Genomic DNA, 21,108 nt, shown 5'->3' with positions numbered 1-21,108 from the left:
AAACGATTAAAAAGATAAGAAAAAAACCAAGATAGACAAGAATCAGTAATATTAAAAGAATGATGCAGCAGTCTCAAGAGAATAGTATGGTCAACAGTATCAAAAGCCGAGAAAAAGTCATGAGCAAGAAGAGAGTAAGATTACTATTGTCACTAGAGAGAAGGATATCATTGTGTATTTTGAGTAAAGAAGTTTCAGTACTGTGAGCAGGTCTGAAACCAGATTGAGATACAGGTAGCAAGGAGTTAAAGTTTAAATAGGATGACAGTTGATTAAAAACTACGTTTTCTATTATTTTAGAGATGAAAGTAATATTAGTTACAGGTCTATAATTAGATAAAGAGGTAGGATCTAAGGATGAGTTTTTAAGAATAGGAATAAGAAGTAGGAAATTTGGAGGTGGAAAGAGATAAATTAACTAATTTGAGAATGATTGGATAAAGTATTGAAGAAAATTCTTTAAGTAAATTAGAAAGAAGTAGATCTAGAGAACAGGTTGTAGACGACACAGAATTAATAATTTTAGTTAGTTCTAAAAGATTTATTGGAGTAAATACAGAAAAAGATTCAGTAGTAAGTTTAGTGAAGTTATGAGAAAAATAATTAGAATTACAATATTCTATAAATTCTACCGAATGTTTGGCGTTAATATGTTTGTAGTTTGTTTTTTCAATTTTTCTCACTAAAGTTTTTTGGTGAACGTTTAGTTTATTAAAATTCAAAATAAACTTATTTTCCGAATTCATGCTGCAAATAAGGCCATATTTCGATTAAGCGCAACCGCTTCAAACGAATCCAGCAACGGTAGATTAACTTTCAAATATATATATATATATATATATATATATATACAATATATATATATTTATATATATATATATTATATATATATATATATATATATTATATATATATATATACAATATATATATATTAGGCCAGGTTCACAAATGGTATCAGTTAAATTTTTTGAGGAGCTAACCCTCACTTTGGAGTATTTATTAAATTTTTGTGATCATTTAATTTTGGTGGGAAATCTCAACATTCACGTTGAAAAACATTATGATCTGCATGCTATTCGATTAAAAGAAATTTTTACATTATTTAATATGGCTAACATCGTCAGTGAGCCTACGCATTTATTGGGTGGCACTTTGGACTTGGTTGTCCCTACTGAAAACTTATCAATTGTAAGTTGTTCGGTTCAGCTTAGTGGTGTCATTTCAGACTACAGTTTAATTGAAGAGAGTATTTCGCTTAGCCTCCCCCCCATTGTAAAGGCCAAAAAACATGTTCGTTCATGGTCTCGTGTTGATAATGAAAAGTTTATAGCTTTAGTTGAAAAACACATTTTTAGAAAATATTTTGATTTCAAAACTTTTGATGAAGCAGTTGATTTTTTTGAATGTGAAATTCGTTCCAATGTTGATACGGTTGCACCATTACATGAGATTGAATCGAGATATGTACCAACAGCGCCTTGGTTCGATTCTGTTTGTCGAGAGTGTAAGCGAAGCTGTAGAAAATTTGAGCGAATATATAGATCTTCTAAGAATGATGTTAATAAAAAATTTTATATAAATGCACTTAAGCGGCAATATGCTAATTACCCCTTACACCTCTCGGAAAAGCTTTTTATAACGCAAAGGTCTAATATTTTATTCTATATATATATGACCATCAAGAAGCGGTTATCGACGAAGATTTCGATAAAAAAAAATGAAACATATATGTAATATTTTAATGATCCCTCAACAACAAATATGTTAATGAACCCTTATACAATTGGCTAACTAACTTGCAATGTGCTTTTAACATTATTCTATTTAAGTGTACGAAATATTTTATTGGCGAAAGTGTACCTAAAAATAAATGTTTATTTTCTAGCAAATATTTTAGTGTTTTTGTCGATACCGCCATCATTCAAATTTCTATTATTTGCTAGCCCGATATTGTGGTTTTATTGTAATAATAAATAAACTAGTAATAAGTTTTTAAATGGCCAACGCTTGCAAAGATAGATACGAATATGACGCACCGCAGTATGTCGATTTTAAAACTCCGACGGATGATGACAAAAGTGCCGAAGATTACTTCAACGTTGTTCATCACGAACATGAAGAAAACCACGAATTCGAACAACAATCGATGATGGACGATTTCGACACTTCACGTTCCAACGATTCGTACAAGTCTACCATTTCGTATGCCAATGACAATCAGGAGAATTTAGATCCGGCTTTGAGCATTAGTAGAAGAAAACGACAGAAGGATTTTTGTGATGAAGACCACGGCAGAGTTAAACAAAGGTTAACAATTCCTAAAACTCCATTGGTATTAAAAAGATGTCAAGAACTCAGAGCGATGAAACGCAACATGACTGATGAAGAATTTGAAGAAAATCAAAAACGAGAGGCAAAAATGAAGTTTGCACACATGCGTGTTGTGGCAGCTAAAGATAGAAAATTAGCTAACATTTTAAAAAAACAACCTTTATCCAAACCTGACAAAAAACTTCTACAAATTGATGACTTGAGGATGAAGTCAGGCTCAGATGCGAAGACTCTAGCTGAAAAGGGAATTGATTTTGTTTCTGAATTAAGAAAGCACACAGAAACTTATAATTTTTCTGGGAGGACTGAGGTTGTTCCATTTGTTTTTCATGGCAATTCTAAGGAATCTTGTACAAACAATCAAAAAGTTGAAACACTTGCAGAAAAATGTAATAAATTTATAACAAAAACTCCAACAAGGTTTCATTATAAAAGTGCTAATGATCTGCAAAAAGAAAAATTAGTGTTAGATGCAAAAGAAGCAAAGAGACCAAAAAGAACAATCCCTAAAACACCCAAGTTACTCACAAAAAGTCGTGCAAGACCTGTTGACATCCCCAGTCAGGAAGAAAGGGAAAGAGCAGAATATGAAGAAATTATGAAAAACCAATTTAAGGCAACAAAATTGAACAAAAATATTTTTCTGAATAAAAAAATTGTTCCAAAGACTAATTCAAATAAAATAGAAACAGCAGCTAAACATGACAATCACCAAAAATTTGATGAAACTCTTGTTTCAGTTACTTCTGATGAAGTATACAAATTTCATGCTAAACCTCTACCGTCAAAGATTTTGGCTGGTCCAGTTGGTATTAAACCTCGTCCAAAAATTTCGACAACAGAAGCTAAGTCTCCTGAGTTCTCAGAGTTGCATGCCACAAAAAAATTTCAAGCTTTGTTGAATGACACAAACAAATCCACAGTTGAATTTCCAAAAATTTTTTCTGTGCCAAGTGTTCCACAGTTTAAACCTCATTTGGAGCGTAGACATATTGAATCTGCACCATTTTCTTTTGATTCAAGAGACAAGGAAATGTTGGAGAAAAAAGAACAAAAAATAAAAGCAGTCTATGAAATGGAAAAAGAAGCCCGAAAATTTGTTGCTAATCCGCTGCCTGAATTTGTTCCAAATCTTCCTGCTAAAAAATTGAAGCCTGCTACAATGATAGAAGAGTTCATTTTGGAAACTGACAAAAGAGCTGCCATTCAGCACGAAAAATGGCAGAAATTACTCGAAGAAGAGATGCTCAGAGATAAGGAATCTAGAACGTTCAAAGCCAAACCGGCTTCTGTTTTAAACAATGAACCTTTTGTTCCAGAGTTGCAACACAACAGCAGTACATTGTGTCTGCATGGTCTCACTAATGAAGAGAGACATGTGCCTACGAATTTGGAGAAGAGAGCGACTGAGTGGCAACAACGAAACAAATTAATTTTGAAGCACCAAGAAGAGATTGAAAGGCACGCACTTGAAAATCAAAAAATTCGCATGGAGGAAGAAGAAAAAGAAGTTAAGAAGATGAGAGATCAGATGGTCCACCAAGCTCAGCCAATAAAATCGGGCAAGCCTCTAAAAATTGAACCAAGCAATAAGCCAGTGACTGAACCTAAATCTCCCAACTTCTCTAAAAGATTGACTGCTAGATTTGAACACAAATCATCAAATCATTAAATACACTGTTTGTTTTTTGCTTTTGTATGCAATTATTCATCAATCAATCAATTGTTTTATGACTTTATACTGAAACATTATTCAAATTTGTTTACTCTTCATTAACTACATTATTCATGATTTTCTTTGAAGTTTATCAATATTTTTAAATTTTATATTTCAATTTCGCCAAATGAAATGCTTGTGTTCAATACTTAAGCTAAACATCGTGCTTCATGGTTACTACTTCATATTTCCTTATTGCAGCTTGAAATTTCTTGCGTCGTTGGTTTTGAACTTGGATTCTGTTAAATTTCTAAAACCGAATGTTTATTCATGAGCACTGTAGCTTTAAGAATAGTTTTAATCGTGCAACAATATCTCAACAATAAATTTTGCAGATTAGTTTCTGTTTTTACGTATTCATTTTCATTCAGTTTCAAATAGCATAGCTTTGGTGAAATTTGTTCCTTCGTGCGTACATGCTAATTTTAATTTCATTATTATCGATTATATTGGTTTAATGTTCTGTTAACATTACATATGATGGTTTGTGCGATCACCTGTTTAACCATTTGAGCCACTAACTGTACTGACTGAAGGCAAACCCATATTGTACTATGTTTCAACTGCTTTCATGGTTCATTAAATAGTTTATCATTTACGGAATTACAGTGTGATACCGAGCATTCCTGTGTGTAATGCTTCATATACAATTACATAATTTTAATACGTATGGGGTGTATTAAAATTCAATCAAGTGTCAGCAGTGTAACCAGTGGTGTCACAAACGTTGTTCAAAAATAATTGGTACTTTATCTAAAGTGTCCAATTTTGTTTGTCCTGCTTGCATCAATCCACAACAACAAATTCGAAATAGCACTGTTTTTGAAGCCATTAAGGTAGAGAAAGTCACATCGTTTCAATATCTAGGAGATGTTCTGGATTGTACTGGAACAGCTGAAGCTGCCGTTCGAGCACGCATACGTGCAGCCTGGAATAAATGGCATCTCCTTGCCTCTATATTGATGCGGCGTGACATCCCACTACGATCAAGACTTTATAAATCTGTGATACGTCCGGTGTTGTTATATGGTGCAGAAACATGGCCAATGACAACCAAACTGGAACAACAACTTCAACGAACCGACATGAAAATGCTCCGATGGTTGCAACTAATTAGTCTGAAGGACCACATCAAATCCACCGAAATCCTGCGTCGTGCTGGTTTAGATGATATAAAGGACGAATGCAAGCTCTAAATTTAAATGAAATGGATACAATTGATCGTCCCAAAGGCCGTCCAAAAAAGTCCTGGTCGCAAACAATCGAGCAAGACATGAAAGCTCTAAATTTAAATGAAATGGATACAACTGATCGTCTAATTTGGCGCAAAAAGTTGACGGCAAAGAAAACAACGTCCTACCTCGGGAAACCGGGTCTCTGGACGCAAAACGAAGATTGATTGTATGGAGTGTATTAAGTGGCCGGAAGTTTAGATGTAACTACGTCGCGTAATAAAAACAAATTTCTGTCATTAATTCTATTTGATATTTTTTTTATCTCGTTGTTTTTCTGTCAATAACAATTCTCTTTGATGTTTATTTTATCTCATTTTCGATTTTCCAGCAGCAACATTTTTGGGAATCTATGATGTCGACGTTGAAGTTGCATTGCTTGTTGGTATCGTTTTCCACAATGAAATCTTACAAGTTCTCCTGTTGTTGCTGCCCTGCGTGAAATAACTGCTCGTTGGATCAAACGATTGGATGTGTGACATCATCAGGAGGTTGAATCCAGGGTAGATAAATGTTGTTGAGCCCACTGTCGATTCTGGATTTGTAGCTGCCAAGAAAGATTTTGTGCCCAGAGAAGGGTTGGGTTAAGGTCCTTCTGACGTGTCTAATTGGGGTGTCGGCGGCAGCCATCCATTAAGCTGCACCGAAGGTTAGTGTGAATCGACGACAGACCGAGCAGCGTTGTTGTAAAGGATGACGGACGCAGCTTTCAATGAGGTATCGTTAATGGCTGTAAGAAGCAATGATTGTTTTGGTGGCCATTTTGAACGAAGGATGTCTTTCATATTGCTTTAAGGATCATCCTGTATTGTGCGGATTGTAGCACTGTAGGAAGTATTAGAAGGAGATAATATCCGAATGCTGTCTCATAGTGATGTGAGAAAGTCAGCATCGTGTCGAATGTTATGCCTGCTATTTTTGGTTCTGAGTCGGAATGGCGAGGTAAAGATTTTTCTCTCTCAGCCATATTTCATACCGGTATACAAATAACACAAACAAACGAATTATATTGGCAATATTTGTTATCCGAAATTTATATAATGATGAGTATGCTTTCAAGCCTCTTAAAATTTAGCGGCCATATTTCAATTCTTATGGAGAAATTTGAAAAAGTAAAAGTGAAGCTAAGTTACGATCAAGATTCCGTTACGTGGCTGACATAACTGATCCCGTTCGGCTTATGATTTTTTTGAAATGTTTTAATTTCATTTTTAATTTACATATTGAGTCTTAAAAATAAAATAATTAACATGATATTACTTAATTAAGCCGTCCAAATAAGTTAAACTTAATTAGGGTTGTTAACAGTTTTGCTACTTGATCATGCAAAAAAAATTGTCTTGGTATCTTCCTAGTCCCTAGTGGTTCAGTTCAGCTTCCATCCACTTTAAAATTTAAAAAAATTAACTAAATTGAAGCTCTGCAACACTCAAATTAAAAATTCCAAATTAAACTCAAATCTGTATAGTTCAATACTGAAGTCAGTAAAATTTTTTAAAAATAAAAGATTTGAATCAATTTAATATTTTTTAAATTAAAATATTAAATCAATCTTAAATTCTTAATCCTTAATGGCTTAATTCATTAATTGTTAATTTTTAAAATCAGATTCACATCTGCTATCTTGTATTCATTATTCTTATTCAACTTTATTTTATTTAGTATTTAATTAATTGAATTCAACAAGGTAATTTATTTAATTTTTAATAATATAAGATATCAACTAGATAGAAGATAGATTAATAAATAAATTATTTATTACAAGTCTAAAGCTCTAAACTGTAAACTTTAAAATTCAGTAATGGTACTAATTAATTTATTGATTTAATTAATTATTATTAATATTTATTTGATTAGTTATTCAAGTTTTTGAGTGGGAGGCATGAGCACATCCAAATCAAAAATTGCCGATTTTGCCTCTAATGTTAGTTTTGTTATTTTATTTTATTATCCAATCGAATAACAGAATATTTATAATTTGTGTTGTTTTATAACAAAAACTAAAAATTGGAATATTACATTTTGCACTGTTGTGTGAGTAAATCAATTTAATTCAACCTGTTCTTTCTGCTCTCTCATAGATTAATGGTTATACTATTGAATTTTGACGAGTTAAGAAATTTGATGCTGTTTTGCGGTGCATGCAGTTACCGGATTCGAACACGACAAAAAGATCCCCGTCTTTTACATGCCTCATGTGGGATCTGTCGTTTAACATGCATTCATATAGGGTGTTTATGCATGCTGATTTCTTTCGACATGGGAAGAGTGTGATTAACCTTTAAGCTTTTTTACAATTGGAATTTGTAAATGTCGCTTTTCAGGAAAGCACGATCGAGGAGTGGATAGAGGAGCTGATAGATGATGTTACTTGCGGTTTGTGCTTTGAGATACATCGGTCGTGCAAGAAGGGCTACTTTCTGCTTGACGAATCGGATTTTGAGTAATTGTTTTGTGTTTGGTCTTTGTGATTGGATGTGTGTCGCTTGGGGTTGGATGTGTGTTGTTTGTGATTGGATGTGTGTTGTTTGTGGTTGGATGTATTGTTTTCTGTTATATTCGTGCATCGCTTTTATGGTTGTCATCTGCTGCATGTGGCCACTATTTCATTTCACTTTTGATTACAAAATAATTATGCATGCTTAAAATATGTGATCAGAATAATTATTTAGTGTGGCACAACTGTGAAATTTTATTCAAGAACTTGTTTCACAGGGAGTTTAATGTTGCTATGTTGTTTGATTTGTTGCTATAATTTTCCTGTCACTAACGAATTTCATTGATTAATTGATTCAATTAATTTAATTATTAATTAATTTCATTATAAATAATTTCAGATCACAGAAGCAGTATGGTAAATGTTTGTGTCTTTTTAGGTTTTTGCTCTTTGTAAAGTTTTCAAATGTGTTAAGTGTAAATTGTTAGAAAAAGTTTTTGGAAAGAAAAAAAAAATTTATGTAAAAAGCCTGCTTAGATGTGCATCATCGGCCTCGAAAATTGCACGAAGCCACGACAACAACGACGTTACAAAATAGTGACATCGACAGCTGCTAACGACGACCACCACCACCATCACCAATCGAAACATGCCACATTCAGAAATAGTGAACAAGAAGGGGTTGGATGTGTTTGGCCAGCCACCGAACACGAAGAAGCAAGTGGAATGCATCTGCCCCACCTGCCACAGGAACCTCGCTGCGTCCAGGTTCGCACCACACCTCGAGAAGTGCATGGGCATGGGCAGGATCAGTTCCAGGATTGCTTCAAGAAGGTCTGTACTTGTAAGTGTGTGCGTGCGTGTGTGTGTGTGCGTGCGTGTGTGTGTATGTGTGCGTGCGTGTGTATGTGTGCTGTTGTGTTTTCTTGTTTGTCGTGGCTCGTTTCTACTTTTTTTCCCCCACTTATTACTTTTTGTAACAGGATAGCGTCAGGGACTCAGTTGCAGAAGAAGTTGAGTGAACATGAAGGAAGCGCCAGTGATGAGGAAGACAGCTACAGACATGACAAGAAATGTTGTTTGGCTGTTTCCACTGTTCATTTTGTTATTGTTGATCTTTTTCTTGTTGTTGTCGTTGTCGATGTTGTTGTTCATGTTAATGTTGTTGTTTATGTTAATGTTGTTGTTCGTGGGTTGTTGTAGTTGTTGGGTTAATTTGCCATTGATTGTTGTTGTTGGGTTTTTATAATTTGTTTATGTTTTTGCTGTTGTTGATGTTGGACTGATCAATTGTATTTGCTTGCTTGTTTGGTTGGTTTGTTGGTTGGTTGGTTGGTTGGTTGGTTAGCTGGTTGGTTGGTTGGTTGGTTTGTTGGCTGGTTAATTGGTTGGTTGGTTGGTCGGTTGGCTGGCTGGCTGGTTGGTTGGTTGGTTGGTTGGTTGGTTGGCTGGTTGGTTGGTTTGGTTAAATTTTTCTTTTTGTGCCCCTGTATTACTTTTTATTGTTGGATTGGATTTTTTTTTACTATTTTCAATGATTTCTATAACTTTCATAATTTTTATAATTTTTATATTTTTTCTGGTGGTTTCAACTTGACAGCCAGAAGAATGAGGAAAGAAAGAAGCTCAAATTCAACAAAAAGAAAGAATAAAACAAAACAATCAGGTTTATTTTGCATCAGTGACTCCTTCATTCAATCGATCCATCCATCAATCAATCAATCAATCAATCAATCAATCAATCAATCAATCAATCAATCTCTCATTCAGCCACTCAATCAGTCAGTCGTTCATTTTCCCGTCAACTTATCACTCAATCAATCGATTGACTTTTCTTAAACGTTGGTGATGATTGGTTGGTTTTAAATCAGTTTCGTCAACCTACATGTTCTTGTTCAGTAAATCAATCATTCAAGAGAAAATCAATCGAGTCAGGTATAGCAGACTATCGGCATTTGCTTGAAACATGTGTGAGTGAATGTACGGGTATGGATGCGCGTACGCAGAGTGCGCGTGCAGCTGTTGGACAAACCACTCACTTCAATCGTCCGGCTACGTCCGGTTATTTAAACATTCAAGTGTTGCGGCTCAACTAATCCATTATATCATTCAATCTCTCAATCGGCCAACCTATTAAACTAACAACCACACACATTCAACCGACCAATCACACAACCGACCGACCAATCACACAACCGACCAGCCAAACAACCGACCAATCACACAACCGACCAATCACACAACCGAACAATCATACAACCGACCAGCCAAACAACCGACCAATCATACAACCGATCAGCTACACAACCGACCAATCACACAACCGCCCGACCAACCACACAACCGACCAATCACACAACCGACCAATCACACAACCGACCAGCCACATAACCGACCGGCTAGCCACACAACCGACCGATCAGCCACACAACCGACCAATCACATGACCTCACACAGCAGAAAACAGTCCACACCTGAGCAGTTCCACCAGCAACACACCAACCTCCCAGCCACCACAACAGCAACAACATCATCACAATGAAAATGATGATGACAATGAGAACGATGATGACCACAACCCCTCCTACCTCACTCACACGTGAACATGAACCTCATCATCATCATCATTCATTTAGTAACTCAATGTTAATGCACATACATGCATGTGACACCCAAGGACATGTTTGATCTAAGTTAAGCTTAACTGGTCTGGATGGTTAGTTGGTTTTATTGAGTACATTGATTGATTGATTTAGGTTATATATTTTATATTACGTTGGTCGGTTGGTTGGTTGATCGGTCGGTCGGTTGTTTGGTTGGCTGGCTGGCTGATTTCAACGATTTATTATTGTCACTCTTTAACGTATGCGTTCACTAATTTGTCGGTTCACTGCGATTCCATTCTATTCATTCATTCGCTTCCATTCATCCATCAAATTCATCCAGCTATTCACATTTTTTGTATCCAATTCATTCCCTCTTTCATCCATCCATCAATTTTATCCAATTTATTCATTCATTCCTCCAATTCATTCATTCGATCACTTTTCCATTCATTCGTACTATAACATGTTAAGTTTAATAGTTCATAAAGTTTTTAGAATAATTCAATATTTAACCACATTTTATCTTTTGCTACATGTCACCACATTTCACCATGTTTCAGCACATTTCCAAATCACCTCGCGTAGACTTCTTTCACAGATTCCTCAAGGACCAACCAGTGCATAATTTTTATGAAAATTCCTCCACACATCCCAACAATCATCCCTTCAATTATTATTTCCTTATTATTATTATTTAATTCGCTTCAATTCGATGAAAGACTTATAAGCAACAACATGCTACTCGTCCTACACTATTTGTGTTGTATTCTTTGTGCTACTCAGCTGTTTGTAAAAAATGAACAAGTAACAAATGAATGGAGGTAAGTGCAAGCAACGTTGTACTTCGAAGCGAGATGGTGTTCGTTTTATCGTCCAATTTGATGTTCTGTTCTTATCATTTGCATCGAAGCTGGGGAATTTTTAGTTGGTTGAACAGTTTTTGAAAATTCGTTTTAGCTTAGGCGGCCTGCTTTTAAATAAATGCTGCTCTGTTAGATATTTATGAAACATCTTCACGTCATTCTTGCTTTTTAACAAATTGATGAATGAACGAAGGAGTGCATTAATGAAAGTGTATGAATGAAGGAGTGCATGAATGAAAGTGTATGAATGAAGGAGTGCATGAATGAAAGTGTATGAATTGCAGGAGTGCATGAATGAAGGTGCATGAATGATATGAATCATCATGCATATCTATTTTATCGGCCCGATTGATATGATATAAGTGTTTAGAGTATTTTAAACGTTAATGATTTTCATTTTTTTGTTTTCAACGAAACTCGCGCACACGTATCAGGGTCTCCTTTCATTTCTTCATCGAGCTCATACAAACTGTACAGTTCACATACGTACATGCGCACATTTCATCACCATCACCTGTTTCTGGTTGGAACTTTCCGTGTACCAACGCACTTACATAACAATCACATATGAACATGAACTTACATTTATTAATACATGTTGATATTTATTAATTCTTCTTCGAACAGTGCAGTGCATATTGTTCCGTGTTGTATTTTTAGATCATGTTCGCGTTACAACATTTTTATTTTATTGATGTTATTTGTATTTTGCTGTTAATTTTTTCCCTTCATTGGAACATCTCTTTTCGTTCAAGTGTCGCTTCATTGATCGTTTAAAAGCAACATTCAATAGATCGTCACCAATGGAGAACTTAACACAAAAAATAAATTTCTAGAAAACTTATTCGCGGTAAGATCATTACAAAAAGTTTACAAAATTTCAACCAAATTAGCATACATTGTTGACACCTAGAGCATGTACCGCAGACATAAACTTCCAAAATGATGGAGTCAGTCGCTATCGATGGCTGTTCAAATAAAATTTGTATCGTGATGTCAGTCATTTATGTTTAGTATACTTATTTTCATTATTCTCTTAATAACTCATATTCATCGTCAAGATACTTGGGGCATGCTACTCTTGTTGTTTGATGCATCTTCAGCAACGGTTGCAGCAACAGTATCTAGATGGTTGCTTTTGTTGTTGTTGCTGCTGCTGTTGTTGTTAATAGTTGGTGTACTTTGGTCGCTACTGTTGTTGCTGTTGTTGTTTGTATTGTTGTTGTTTGTGTTGATGTTGTTTGTATTGTTGCTGTTTCTTTCGATGATTGCGTTCTTTGTAATGTCATCAAAGTTGCTGATGTTGCTAACAAAATTGTTTTTTGATCCTTTATTAGTCATATTGTTGTTGTTGTTGACGCTTGCAGCGATTTTATTTCCAATATAATTTTCATCAGACAGGCGTCTTAAACTTTTGTTGATGTTGTTGTTGTCAACGACTTTGCTGTCATTGATGTTACTGGTGACCTCTTCTTCCCCGACAGGTTCAAAGTTCATCTTCATCATCTTGTGTTCACCATCTTTCCATGCATCCGAGCTGTTCCATTTTTGAAAATATTTTCTCATAAAATACATAAGAAAGGAAGAACATGCATGCGTCACTCTCGCGCGGTTTACCAAAATTTACTTTCAACTGAAAGTGTTCTGCCCGGTTGACAAGGCAAGAGTTTTTATTTTTCAGAACGGTGTGCCCCTTCAAGGAGAGGCGCAAATGTGAAGGTGGGTGGGACTGCACGTGGAAACTGATCTTCAACGGGGTTGCGTGCTTTGTTTGAAAGAAGTCCTACTATAATACTTATCTACTATTATTAAAATAATACATAAATCAAGAAAAATTGCTAATATTGTCATTGAATATTTGTTGAACATCATAGGTAAACTTAGTAACTAAAATGCTTTGAGAATTTCATAGTTTTAAACTTAATTCTGACTTTTTTACAGACCCACAATGTTTAGCTCTATAAGGCATATTTGTGAAGTGCATCATTTGATTTTATTAGTCGGTAGTCAAGTAAACGATTCAAGCTGATGACTCTTTGCTTGCAGAACCAACTGCTCCTACTTTTGAAGCCCCAGAACATCGCGGGAAGATCATAACAGGATTAACATTAGAGAAAGCTCAAACTACGACATGTTGATCAGGCTACAGTGAAAACGTAAAACAACGCAGCACACACAGGCGATATTTATTGCAGCAACATCACGTGACATACTAACTTATCAAAGTGAGGCAGCGGCTTGTTGAAGCCCTTCTTGCCGTGCAGCCAGTACGTCATCTGCAGCCCCTTGCCCTGGTCACCATCAATTGATCGTGCGTTGTTTTTTGATGTTTAAACTATTAAATTATTAAAGTTAAATTATATACAAATGAAATTAAAAAAACCAGACACATAGAGACAACCATCGGAGCACAAACACCGGTGCAGGCCTAAACCTTAATGTTCATCTCTCCTCTTGGAGTTATCTTGTAATCTTTGAATGCTTTGAGAGCCACGTAGGTTGTGCGACTCAGGTGGATGCGCAGAGCTGAACAGATGATGGTGAAAAAGTGGAAACTTTAATGAACAATGATATAACATTAGATTAGATGAAGACATTTTGAAAGGGCATTTGTATAATTTATCAACATTTAACTTAGTCTTGTTACTGGTTTCGATCAATCAGTCAGTCCGTCCGTCAGTCAGTTAGTCAGTCAATCAATCAATCAATCAATCCGATCGATCATCCAACTTCCAGTTACAGCCTTTGCAATGTTCAACAGCGCTCCTCAATAAATTTTGCAAACAAACAGACAGGTCGTGAGATTCGCTCTAAGCTTTGTAAGTGATGGGGAAGTAGAAGAAGATGGAGGAAAGAATTGCAAAAAAATGATTAAAAAAATAAAAAATATTTTGGCATGAATTGAGTAAAAGTGAAAAGAAGAAGACGATCAGAGGATAAACTAAGACTAAAATAACTAAGGCTAACTGTAACTAAGGCTAAACTCTAAACTAAAACTGAAATTGAATATTTTCGCCTAACTACCGTCGCCAGAATAAAAGATAAATTTAAAAGAGAACTTCAAGGATGAGACATAATTATTAGATTCAGATGAAAATAAGTTCAGTAATAAAAAATGAAAAATCAAATGAAAGCTATGCCGTCATGTTTTAATAGCTAAATTTTCTTTTTAATGATCGCAGAATCATTAAAGGCTTGTTGAAAGTAAGCAAAACAGTTCGATTAAAAATATCAGCTCAAACGAACTAAAACAAAAAGCGCTAATTTATCTTAGATTTATAAATTATCAATGTTTAATATTCTATGAAACTTTGCTTACGTTTGCCACTGGACTCCATCTTGGCGGCCATGTTGACGGTGTCTCCGAACAAGCAGTACCTGGGCATGATGTTGCCCACCACACCCGCCACCACTGCTCCTGAATTTAAACCTGGCTCATTGAAGTGATCAGATCGTTCGTTTAATGGTGCTACATGCTTTGATCTTTAATGCTTAATTAAATTAATTAATAAATTAAATAGTTTAACCCTTGAAAACTCTTATATATGCGATTTTCTATCGTTTCTTTTAAATAACAACTTTGAAATTTCATAACTTGGCTCAATTTTTAAAGTCTCAATATAATATAAAATTTTCACAATTCTGACATTAAACTTTATTTCCAAAGTTTCTGCAACGTTTGAATCGACCACACTGACCAGCAAACGCAAACAGACGGCACTGACCAATTCTCAGCTGGAGTTGATGATGAGGTCGATGTCTGATTTTGAAGGACATAACGGCGCTGAGCAGGTCCAACGAGACATTTGCAATCTCCGCAACGTGCTTGTTGCCGTTCTTGCTGGGCACGCCACTCACCACCATGTATGCGTCTCCGATCGTTTCAACCTGGCAACGTTCGTATGTGTGCGTGTGTGTGCGAGTGTGTGTGTGCGCGGGTCTTTTTCCAACCGTTTGCATCAATCACGTGCTTGGAGATGTTTTTATGCGTTCAGTTGTGCTGTTTGCTACTTTTGCGTTATCCGACGTTGAATGAATGTTAAATTTGGTCGAAGCACGGCAGCGCATGCAGTCGATACAGTGATGATTAGTCATTATCAACATTGAGCTGCGAGCGAGTTACACCGACATATTCAGCATTAAATTTTTCATATGCACAGTACATCGTAATTTTTTTTTATTTTTTAGAAAATAAACAAACAACCAAATGTCCCGTCGTCCCACTGAAAACCTACCTTGTACACGTCATGCGTGGATATGACGTCATCAAAACAACTGTACAGGTCGTTCAGGAAGTCCACAATCTTAATGGGCGAGTGAGTGAGTGAGTGAGTGAGTGAGTGAGTGAGTGAATAAAAAGTGAGCAAATGCGAATCAATGAGTGAGGAATAGGTGTGTGAGAATTTGCGCTCAGTTTAAAAGCTATAAATGAGAACAAATTTTCGAAATGAATTGTTTGAAATATTGCTAAAAAATATTGTTTCGAAAATTAAGCATCTTCATTCATTCACATCTCTCCTTCCACCCACATCATCCCCAACGAACCTGCATAGGACTGCTGTCAGCTGATATGCTTGTAAAGCCAACAATGTCAGAGAAGTAAATAGTTGATTGTTCATAGTTTTCAGGCTGCACAAACTTTCCAACTTTCAACTGCTCTGCCACACTCCTGTCGTTCAAACACATCCAACATCCATCCATTTATTTATTACTATCAAGGATTTGTATTGAAGAGTTGTCTGTATTAAACAAATGAAACTGATTACACATACACTGGCAAGAGCTTGTAGAGCAGTTCGTCTGTTTTTTTCTTCTCCTCTAGAAGTTGGCGGGTTCTTTCTTCAACACTTTCTTCCAAGTTTTGAGCGTACTTCTCCATCATCTTCATCACGGTGTCCAGAATGCTGATGCTGCTTTCGGTACAAAAGTGGAAAACATCATTCATGGAAACGTTGCAATATTTTAACAGAACGAATGATGTTGCTACTTTGTATTATTTAATAAAGCCAAATCAAGCATGCTCAACAACTAGAACGCTTGAGTATGAAACTGAAAAATAAGCCCATCCGTACTCCAACATATTAATATGTCGACAAGAATGATAAGGACTCTTTTGAATTACTAAAACACAATAAGAACCGATATAGAATAAGGAAAACAGAGATTGTTATTTCAAGGAAAATCATATGAGTAAATAAAAAATCCACTGCTTACTCTCCGTCAGATATCTTGCTGACCGCCGACTTCACAAAATGAAAAGTTGGCCTCAGATCCGGGTTTTCATTCCACATGGATCGAATGAGGTCCAGGATTTGCCTGCCCATTTCACTTGTTTCCGGCAGTGCTGGTCTGTATGCAATGCTCTCGCCGTTCCTCACTCGACAGATTACATCTGCAATTTTACTTTTTACTTTGTAAACAAAAACTGTTTTACCTCTAAATCAGTTACCTCGATTGCAATGCTAATAAAAATTTCTTGTATGGTGATGAATTTGGTATGAGAGAACTTAACGGAAATTGCGAAAAATTGAAAAGAATAAATAAATAAATTTCAATATAGATATAAACATTAATTTCAACAAGGATAAAATGCAATTAGATTAATTCTAAAATTTCTTTAAACTCTTTAATTTTTTATTTTGTATAAAGAGACAGAAGAAAAAAGACGATGAAACGACACAAAAGACAATAAAACAACGGGAAAACAGCAAACTTTACACCTCTGGGGGTGATGTTGTCGAAGTTGTAGGGCTCTGCTCTCGTTATGATCTCAAAATAAACGATTGCACAGCTGAAAACATCGCCTAAGGGTTTCAGTCGTTTCGAGAAAATAAGTTTTGATGATTTTGTTGTTGGTGCTGCTAACTAGGGTGAATGGCTTATACTACAAAATGGCCAGGAGAAACTTTGAAACAAAACATTCGGACATTCAGCAACGATTTCTAAAGACAGGAGCATGAATAAAATGAATTAATGGACAAATAGTCACCTTTCTGCGTACCCTTCAACGGCGGAATATTTTCTCTCAAAATTTCAGGCGCTGTCCATAGCTTTTCTTTAAAAATAAACAATTGAGTAATTAATTATCATTTATTATTTGTTGCAAACGTTTTTTTTTACCCACAGGTAAAAAAATATTAAATTATTTCATCTTATATATTTTTGGAGCTCCCCGAAAGAATTTCAGCTGCAAAAAATTATACATAACGCAAAAGGTAGAGTTCTCGCTGGATCGCGTACTATCGGTGGTAATATAAACATATTTACGATATCTTTGGCAACTGTCGTCCATCCCTATTTTTAGACTTTTTAATGATCTTCAAAAATGGCACCAGTCAAATACGCTATCTGTTGAATGCAAGTCATTCCAAAAATATTTACTAACTGGGAGGCCTTCGAACAACATATATTCTATTTTCGGTTAATATTTAATTTATCTTAGACTTTTAAATCATTTTGAATCATCTGTTACTTCAAACAATTTTTGTTCAGTGATTATAGTTTTTAGTAGAACAATTTTTCCTTCGACTGCAAAGTTTATAATATTTTGAATCTCCCGAAATCCAGCAAAATACTCCGCACACATAACTCACACATCACTCTCAAACCAATTGATTATTTAAAATGAGAATCAAATTGTTTACTTGATATATTATTGAGAATAATGATTTAAATTGCTTATACACACACACACACACACACACATATATATATATATATATATATATATATGTATATATATATATAGCAACATTTTGTTAAGACGATATTTTATAGATGATAACAACAATGGATAGGACATGCTCATTACTTTTGTACATGTCCATCTCTGCTTCGTAGAAACTTTGTCCTGCCAGGAAACTCGCCAGTCCATAATCCGTTATCTGTCAGAGAACAATTCAAATTTATTAGGAATAAAAATTTATCTTTTGCATAATTTTGTTTGAACGAACTTCAATGAAAAATTGAATGATGAACGAAATATAATTTGTGAGTTTATGTCTAATTTCACTAATATTTGATGGAGAGTTGAGCTTTAATGTATTTTAGTATTATAAAATTTTAAAGATGAAAAATTATTTGTAGATAAATGAATGAATGAATGAATGTATGGATGGATGGATGGATGAATTTATCAATGGTGAACCTTAAGCGTCCACCGGGAGTCAATAAGACAGTTGCTGCTCTTGAGGTTGCCGTGTGATGATAGGTGGCTGGAATGCAAGTAGTGCATCCCTTTGCTGATGTCCAACATGAAACTCAACTTAAAAGTGTTGTCCAACTTTATGGCTTCGTTCTCCAAAACATCCTGCTTTTATTTAACGTATAGATGTTCGGAAAAGTTTTCGACTTTATGTTGGAAATAAAGTATAGATAATTTTTTTTCATTAAAATAATTCATAATTAAATTTGAAAGTATCGAACATTGAGACTTCCTTTGGGACAGTAGTACCAGAAGACGGCGATGTTAGGCGGTTCGATGCAGGCGCCTGCGAAGACGTTCAAGTTCTCGTGGGCTATGTCGCGCATCTGCAATTGTTTCCAACTGTTCAACCAATTGAAAGTTGTCACAATCAATTTTATAATAATGTTACAAAATGTTTGGCTAAAGTTCGAGAAGTATGTTTCCTGTGACCTTAAAAGGTGGAACATGCATTCTATTCGCGATCTAATATTTTTATTTAACTGAATTAAATTAAACTGAATTTAGTTAAACTTTTAAAGCATCTTGAATCATTTGTTGCTTCAAATAATTTTTGTTCGGTGTTTTTTGTTTTTAGTTGAACAATTGTTCCGTCGACAGTCATTTTTAGTTTCCCAACCTGAACGCATCATCAACGAAATATCCGGCACGCATCATAACTTACACACCACTTTCAAACCATTGTAATTGTTAAACTGAGAATTAAACTATTTACTAGATAAATTATTAAAAATAATGATTTATATTTAAATAACGTTTTACATTCAATTAAATGCCTTTGCATGAGAGGTAAAAAGACAAAATAGTTATCAACTTGATTAAATTCCATAAGGATGTCCCTGGTTATCTGAACGTGTTCCTTCTTAAGTTTCTTGATGGCCACTAGGACACCCCTGTAAATGCCCACCGATGAGAACAACTGTCCTCCACCCGTGCCTATACTTGGAATGGACCTGCCATTGTTTGTCGCAATTATATTTTTAATATTTAATTAACGAACTACTGATTTACGATGTAAAGAATGATGTTAAACGACAGATTCATGCCGTGCTAAAAAATTATAAAGTTTCACGGTTTTTAACAGTGAATTAATTAATTTAGAATAGATGTTTTTATTTAAACAGAAAAACAACAATTTATAAAGGTCAGTAAAAATAAAATCGACGCGTCGATTCCACGTAGTGTCCCTTTTACAGAAATTCGATGTTTGATTAGGCTCTCATAGTTAGTTCCATGAGCATTCGAATTTTGATTTAAAAGTTATAAGCAGCGTGTAACCTAGGTGGCAACGACATTATTAAATAAAACAATTGCTTATGTTTGCACTTACTAAATCTTAAGCATGTCCACAAATAAATGATTGGTCGAAGTACTACACGTGCTCAACGCAAAAATTCATCATTCACCAATGAATTACTTAGATTGAGTAGAACTTCCTTCGTTGATGATGGTCCCATGGAAAAAAGAATGAGATGATGGAGGTCGCTTCTCTTGCTTGTTCAGCTTCGAATCATCGGTCGGTTTTTCAGTAAAATTGTCGCTGCTTACTAATGCAGTTCTGCCCTGTTTAGAACCTTCCTTCTGTTGCAGCTGCTTCTTCGCTGCTTGACTCAAACTGCCGATCGTAGGCTGGACGTAAAAAACAAAATCGTAATCTAGAAATATTAATAACAACATTTCAAAGAAGCGTCATGTAGATAACTTCAAAACTTTAGAAAAAATTTTGACTTTGTATTGGATCTACGACCTAGATCCTTTAATGAAATCCTAGGTGAGCGCTATCTGTCGATCGAAAAATTTCAACATCAGTCGAAGAGACGTTTGAAAACCTCCAACAGCAAAAAAAAAATAAAGAAGTCAATTTAGAAGAAACGCTGTACAAATCCAACAATAAAATGGAAAACTCAACACAACAAAACCAACATCCAACACAACAAAACTAACATCCAACATTTGAAAACCAACATCCAACACAACAAAATCAGCATCCACACAACAAATCAAACGTTAAACTCAACGAAACCAACATCCAACACAACAAAACCAGCATCCAACAAAACAAAACCAACAGTGCTTCCTTCCTTCACCGTGCCACATCTCACTGGATCAACATCTTCCCATTTGACCTTCCAGGAACTGATCAACAGATCTTTCTCAAATTTTTGTCTCCTTCAACAAATTTAGTTAAAAATGTTTGATAAAAAATATTTCAACAACTCACATTTAATAACCTGTACAAAACTATGCCAAGTCCAATTAACGCAAGGCAAACTAGTAAAGAAACAAAGAAGCTGATTGAGATGGTGCTGTATTGTGATAAGACTGCAAAAAATAAATTACACGGATATAATTATAACTATAAATAAGTTAAATTAAACAGTGTTTTATTGAAACGCTTTAAGTTTAAGGTTATTTATCCATCTTATTCAAATCATTCAGCGAAGAGGAGAAGAAACTCGCGAAAAATAATTTTAAGTACTTTTAGTTTAATCGCTAAAGCATTTTTAAAATAAAAATAAATCTTTTTCACTAGTTTTTAAATTACATAATTTTTTAATAAAAAATTTAACCCCCAAGAAAATAAATTAACCTCTAAAAATTGATAAACTTTTTTTAATAACCAAAATTTTTTTATATAAACCACCAAAAAGAATAAAAATGTTTTTAATATATTAAAGACATCGTAGACTCGAAGCTTTAAGCTTGTCTACGTAAC

At 34.9% G+C, this 21,108-nt stretch overlaps 3 protein-coding genes across 3 annotated transcripts; 2 read left to right on the top strand and 1 right to left on the bottom strand.

Annotated features, from left to right (window-relative positions):
- Nucleotides 1–3,336: 3,336 nt before the first annotated feature.
- On the top strand, nucleotides 3,337–3,969 carry HELRODRAFT_135497 (hypothetical protein; the record flags this gene model as incomplete). The annotated part of the gene is made up of 1 exon (XM_009023342.1): nucleotides 3,337–3,969. A coding segment is annotated over one exon (633 nt), but the record flags the coding sequence as incomplete, so codon positions are not given.
- A 2,486-nt stretch (nucleotides 3,970–6,455) lies between these two features.
- On the top strand, nucleotides 6,456–10,839 carry HELRODRAFT_185770 (hypothetical protein). Its single transcript, XM_009023341.1, has 8 exons — nucleotides 6,456–6,762; nucleotides 7,140–7,206; nucleotides 7,607–7,725; nucleotides 8,120–8,136; nucleotides 8,382–8,553; nucleotides 8,703–8,794; nucleotides 9,320–9,385; nucleotides 10,177–10,839. Exons 2-8 carry the CDS (start codon nucleotides 7,165–7,167, stop codon nucleotides 10,320–10,322), a joined length of 654 nt encoding a protein of 217 aa, XP_009021589.1. The 5' UTR covers nucleotides 6,456–6,762; nucleotides 7,140–7,164; the 3' UTR covers nucleotides 10,323–10,839.
- Nucleotides 10,840–13,616: 2,777 nt separating this feature from the next.
- On the bottom strand, nucleotides 13,617–19,323 carry HELRODRAFT_83244 (hypothetical protein; the record flags this gene model as incomplete). Its single annotated transcript, XM_009023340.1, has 13 exons — nucleotides 13,617–13,714; nucleotides 14,508–14,618; nucleotides 14,914–15,076; nucleotides 15,424–15,492; nucleotides 15,734–15,857; nucleotides 15,961–16,101; nucleotides 16,403–16,580; nucleotides 16,909–16,992; nucleotides 17,178–17,243; nucleotides 18,000–18,072; nucleotides 18,336–18,500; nucleotides 18,614–18,718; nucleotides 19,207–19,323. Coding segments are annotated over 13 exons (1,494 nt in total), but the record flags the coding sequence as incomplete, so codon positions are not given.
- Between the last annotated feature and the right edge of the window lie 1,785 nt (nucleotides 19,324–21,108).

This window comes from Helobdella robusta (assembly GCF_000326865.2).
Source record: "Helobdella robusta unplaced genomic scaffold HELROscaffold_36, whole genome shotgun sequence".
In the NCBI taxonomy this organism is placed as follows: domain Eukaryota; kingdom Metazoa; phylum Annelida; class Clitellata; order Rhynchobdellida; family Glossiphoniidae; genus Helobdella; species Helobdella robusta.
Note: the sequence above shows the minus strand (reverse complement) of the source record. Positions and strands in the feature narration are given on the sequence as shown.